Genomic DNA, 4,240 nt, shown 5'->3' with positions numbered 1-4,240 from the left:
CCCCCCGCCGCCCCGACCCCCGGGGCGCAGGCGGGGAGGGAAGGAGGGAGGTGCGGGGCTCCTTCTCCCCGCGGTGGGAAGCGCAGGTCGTTGCGCCGGCCGCGCTGTTGGGCCGGGGCGGCAAATTCCCCGGCCCCGATGTCACTTTGAATCCATTGCGCGGGGGAGCGCGCCCCCTCGGTTGTGTCCGCGCAGAGCCCGCGGCTACCTCCAACCGCAGCCTCCCTCGGAGGGAGAGCGAGGAGAGTTCAATCTAGTCTGAGTGATATCCAAATGCGGACAGAAAGGGTCGTTTTATCATGCTACTATTTGTCGTGACGATGCAATTTTCAAAAGCAGAGTACTGTCATAAAGTGACACGCCTGCCACAAGTGCTCCAACTGATCTTTTCAATTAGCCTTCCATGCATGATCCGGGGCGACTTCCGCCTATTTCCAGAAATTAAGCTCAAACTTGACGTGCAGCTAGTTTTATTTTAAAGACAAATGTCAGAGAGGCTCATCATATTTTCCCCCTCTTCTATATTTGGAGCTTATTTATTGCTAAGAAGCCTGGGCTCTTGGAGTCAATTTATCAGGAGGCTCCAAAGAGAGGAGAGCGGAGAGCGCGTAGAGCAGAGCTTCTCCAGGGAGACTTCCTCCAAAGCCTGGAGCTTCAGGTTGGGCACTGGCGAGGCAGCCTCTCGCTTTGGCTTTTGGCGAAGCGAGCTGCGGCTGTGCGGATGCAGGCAGGCTCCGTGGGCTCTGGGCTTTGCCTTTTCCTTGGCTTTTCCTCGGGTTTTCCTCTTTTTTTTTTTTTTTTTTTTTTTTTTTTTTTTTTTCTAATTTTTTTTTTTTTTTAATTTATTTATTTTGGTGGGGGGTGGTAGGGGAGGAATAGGGAAGAAAAAAAATAATGGCAAAGCAAGGAAGCAACCCAAAGCGATCCAACCAGGAATATTCTGGGAATATTTTGGGCTGGGTTCGTTGTGGTGGTTTTTTTTTGGGGGGGGGGAGGTTCGCCGCTTTTCGGAGAGGAAAGAGAGAGAGAGAGAGAGGAGAGAGAGAGGCAGAGATTGAGAGGAGCAGCGGCCGGCCGGGCGGCTGCGCGGGGGTTTCTGCGCGGGGAGCGGAGGGTGCTATGGTGGGCGCTGTGCTTCCCCGCAGGTCACAGCGGCGTGAACCAGCTCGGCGGGGTGTTCGTCAACGGGAGGCCGCTGCCCGACTCCACGCGGCAGAAGATCGTGGAACTCGCTCACAGCGGCGCCCGGCCCTGCGACATCTCACGGATCCTGCAGGTGAAGGCGGCGGCGTCCCCATGTCCTCCCACCGCTCCGCTCCGCAGCCGCTTTGTCCACCGCTGCCCGCCAAGGCGCTAATTGCCGACCCCCCCCCTCCCCAAAACACACACGCACCCACCCACCCACCATCACCGCCACCACCACCCGCCTTCCAGCCTAATAAAACGATCCATCCGCTTATATTGATTATTGCTGCAAATAGACCTTTCTACGCCTTTAAAAATACCTTTTAAAATATTTTCCTAATTTATTTTTTTCTGTTCCCCTTTATTTCCATCCGGTGATAACCTGCACTCTCGTTACAGTTAGTTCGCTGTAATAAACTGAATTATACGGCTCGGCATAATTTCAGTTTCCTCTCCTTCCCCTCTTCCCCCCTTCCGCCCTTCCCCGGTATTTACTTATGATTTTGTGAGATCTGTATGCATTTGGCGTGGCTTGCTGCTTTTTTATTTTTACCTTTTTTTTTTTTTTTTTTTTTCCAAAAAGCGAAAAAAAAAAAGGGGAAGGGGAAAAAGAGAAAAAAAAAAAAAAAAAAAGAAACCCCCTCAAAGCCACGCTATTTTAGCCCGGAATCTGTCTTTATGGACACTAACGCGATCTGGCGCAGCTCAGGGGTACATTGTAAATGTAGGTCTCGATAACCCCTCACTCACCCTGTCCCCCGCAAGTACTCTGTCTGAGAGCAGTGAGGACGATGGAGACTAGTCTGGCTTAGCTATTGTTCGCATTTAAGGCGTATTTTAACAGTAGTGGTAAAAAAGAATTACGTTTTGACCAGACTTTTTTTTTTTCCTTCCAAATGTTTTTAAAGTAATCACTTTTGTAGAGGGTAGGGCCACGAATGTTTTTTGTTTTTTTTTTTAAAGAAAAAAAAGACTCTCTAAGTAAGTTCTCATACCATTTAAGGTATATTTTTGTGTTATAGACCCATGCAGATGCAAAAGTCCAAGTGCTGGACAATCAAAACGTAAGCTTGTCATTGTTTAATGCATACTTAAACAATTTTATTTTTGTCTTGAAATTATTAATAATGTGATTTTCTGTCCGCTTCCCTATCCAGGTGTCGAATGGATGTGTGAGTAAAATTTTGGGCAGGTATTACGAAACTGGCTCCATCAGACCCAGGGCAATCGGAGGTAGTAAACCGAGAGTAGCGACTCCAGAAGTTGTAAGCAAAATAGCGCAGTATAAACGAGAGTGCCCCTCCATCTTTGCGTGGGAGATTCGAGACAGATTACTATCAGAGGGGGTCTGTACCAACGATAATATACCCAGTGTAAGTTCATGAAAAAAACCTTCCCTGTGTGCTGTGTACAATGCTGGGTAGCCGTAGCGAGCCTCTGCTTCCTTTGTTTTGATATCAGATGAGAGGATAGCAGGTTCAAACCATTTGCATGTGGCAGGGTCAGACGCATTTTTTCATACAGATTCTGACAAATGCCTTTAAGGAGGGAGAAAAAAAAATAAAAAATAAATATGCGGGTCACCCCTGCGCCTGGCGCCTCAGGACTGCGAGCATCAGTCGAAGCCATCACTCTGGTTTTGCAGGGTTGGGTTTGGGGCTTTTTTTTTTTTTCTCCTTTTTTTTTTTTTTCTTTTTTTTTTTCTTTTTTTTCCCCCCGTGGTTTGTTTGTTTGTTTGCACCACCACCAGCAGTAAGCGCGTCGGGGGCGGCTGGGACACGGCGGTACAGGGCGGCCGCAGCCGCACCCCCCAACCCCAGCCTTGGCTGGCGAAGGCGCGGAAAGGGGCGCGGAGTGGGTTGCGCGGGTGGCTGGCGGGGAGCGCGCTACCGCACTACCATTGCCTTTTCCTGTCCTTTGCCTTCCAGGTGTCGTCGATAAACAGAGTCCTACGCAACCTGGCTAGCGAAAAGCAACAGATGGGTGCCGACGGGATGTACGACAAGCTAAGGATGCTCAACGGGCAGACGGGGACCTGGGGCACCCGGCCCGGTTGGTACCCCGGCACGTCGGTACCCGGCCAGCCCGCCCAAGGTAAGGGACAACCCGGCTCGGCTCGGCTCAGCGGAGGTGACCCCCCGACGCGGGTCCCCCCCCTCCTCGACCCCCTCCCCGTGCGATTTTCCCCGGGACGGGTGGCTCCGGGCGTCCCCCGACGGCCGCCTCCACCGGGAAGGATGGGTGGCGGTGACCGGTGAGTCGGTCCCGGTGGGCAAGGCAGCCCGGGAGCCACCGCCGCCGTCGCCAAAACCTCGGTGCCGGCAGCCGGGAGGGTTCCCGGGGCTGATCCTTAACCTCGCCCATCAAGCCCGGTAATTAGGGCTCCCGGTCCCCCCGCCCGGGTCGCCTTCCCGCGCTGGGGTTTGTAAAGCCGGGAGGATCGGTCAGTATCTCCGTCGGGCTGGTTATAGTTCCTCCTCAATGGACCCGAAACAACTTTGTAAATATAGGAAACTGTTTATCCTGAAGATTAATAGGTATTTGTTGTAGGAATGACAAGGGGATAATATGAAGGATAATGGGATGTTACGTTACATACTTAAGATGGTTAATGGCTTCTTTTTGTGTGCGGGCTCTGTTGAGGCTCGGCTCTCTCCCTGGCTGTGGTCATTCCTTTAGAAGAGGTGTCTATATACAACAACCTGCTTTTTGTTTTCACCCCGCAAGGAAAAAAAAAAAAAAATCGGTAACAGTGTGCGGAATATCTGGTACAAAGGATGTTTCTGTCACACGCAAGAATTTGTTATGGGAACAATTCTGTCGCTATGTAATTGCTCATTAGAGATCGTTTTGTTTCTCATTAAGGCGACATGAATAAGCGTCTAGTTGAAGGAGACAGCTGTAGAAATGTTCCACAGGAGACCTCTGGACACGATATGGCACCGCTTGCCAATTAGACATGTCAGTTTTAAGAGAAGAAAACAATCTATGAAGGACACTAGAAAGATAGAGCGGAGCCCTCGCTCCCCCCCCCAACCCCCAGTTTTGGATTATT

The 4,240-nt window shown here is 51.0% G+C and overlaps 1 protein-coding gene across 15 annotated transcripts in view; it reads left to right on the top strand.

Moving 5' to 3' along the window:
* Positions 1–4,240, top strand: part of PAX6 (paired box 6) — a 28,306-nt gene that overhangs the window by 13,381 nt on the left and 10,685 nt on the right. For 5 of the 15 annotated variants that reach the window (XM_014949285.1, XM_014949281.1, XM_014949283.1 and 2 more), the window contains 4 exons: positions 1,146–1,276; positions 2,208–2,249; positions 2,343–2,558; positions 3,114–3,279. In XM_014949285.1, coding sequence (XP_014804771.1) covers positions 1,146–1,276; positions 2,208–2,249; positions 2,343–2,558; positions 3,114–3,279 — 555 coding nt within the window. Of the gene's footprint in view, positions 1–447; positions 659–1,145; positions 1,277–2,207; positions 2,250–2,342; positions 2,559–3,113; positions 3,280–4,240 lie in introns of those variants that run through there. The other 10 variants (XM_014949289.1, XM_014949288.1, XM_014949291.1 and 7 more) reach the window with 7 other exon arrangements.

This window comes from Calidris pugnax, unplaced genomic scaffold, assembly GCF_001431845.1.
Source record: "Calidris pugnax isolate Ruff unplaced genomic scaffold, ASM143184v1 scaffold177, whole genome shotgun sequence".
Classification (NCBI taxonomy): domain Eukaryota; kingdom Metazoa; phylum Chordata; class Aves; order Charadriiformes; family Scolopacidae; genus Calidris; species Calidris pugnax.
This window is presented reverse-complemented; position numbering and strand designations above follow the sequence as displayed.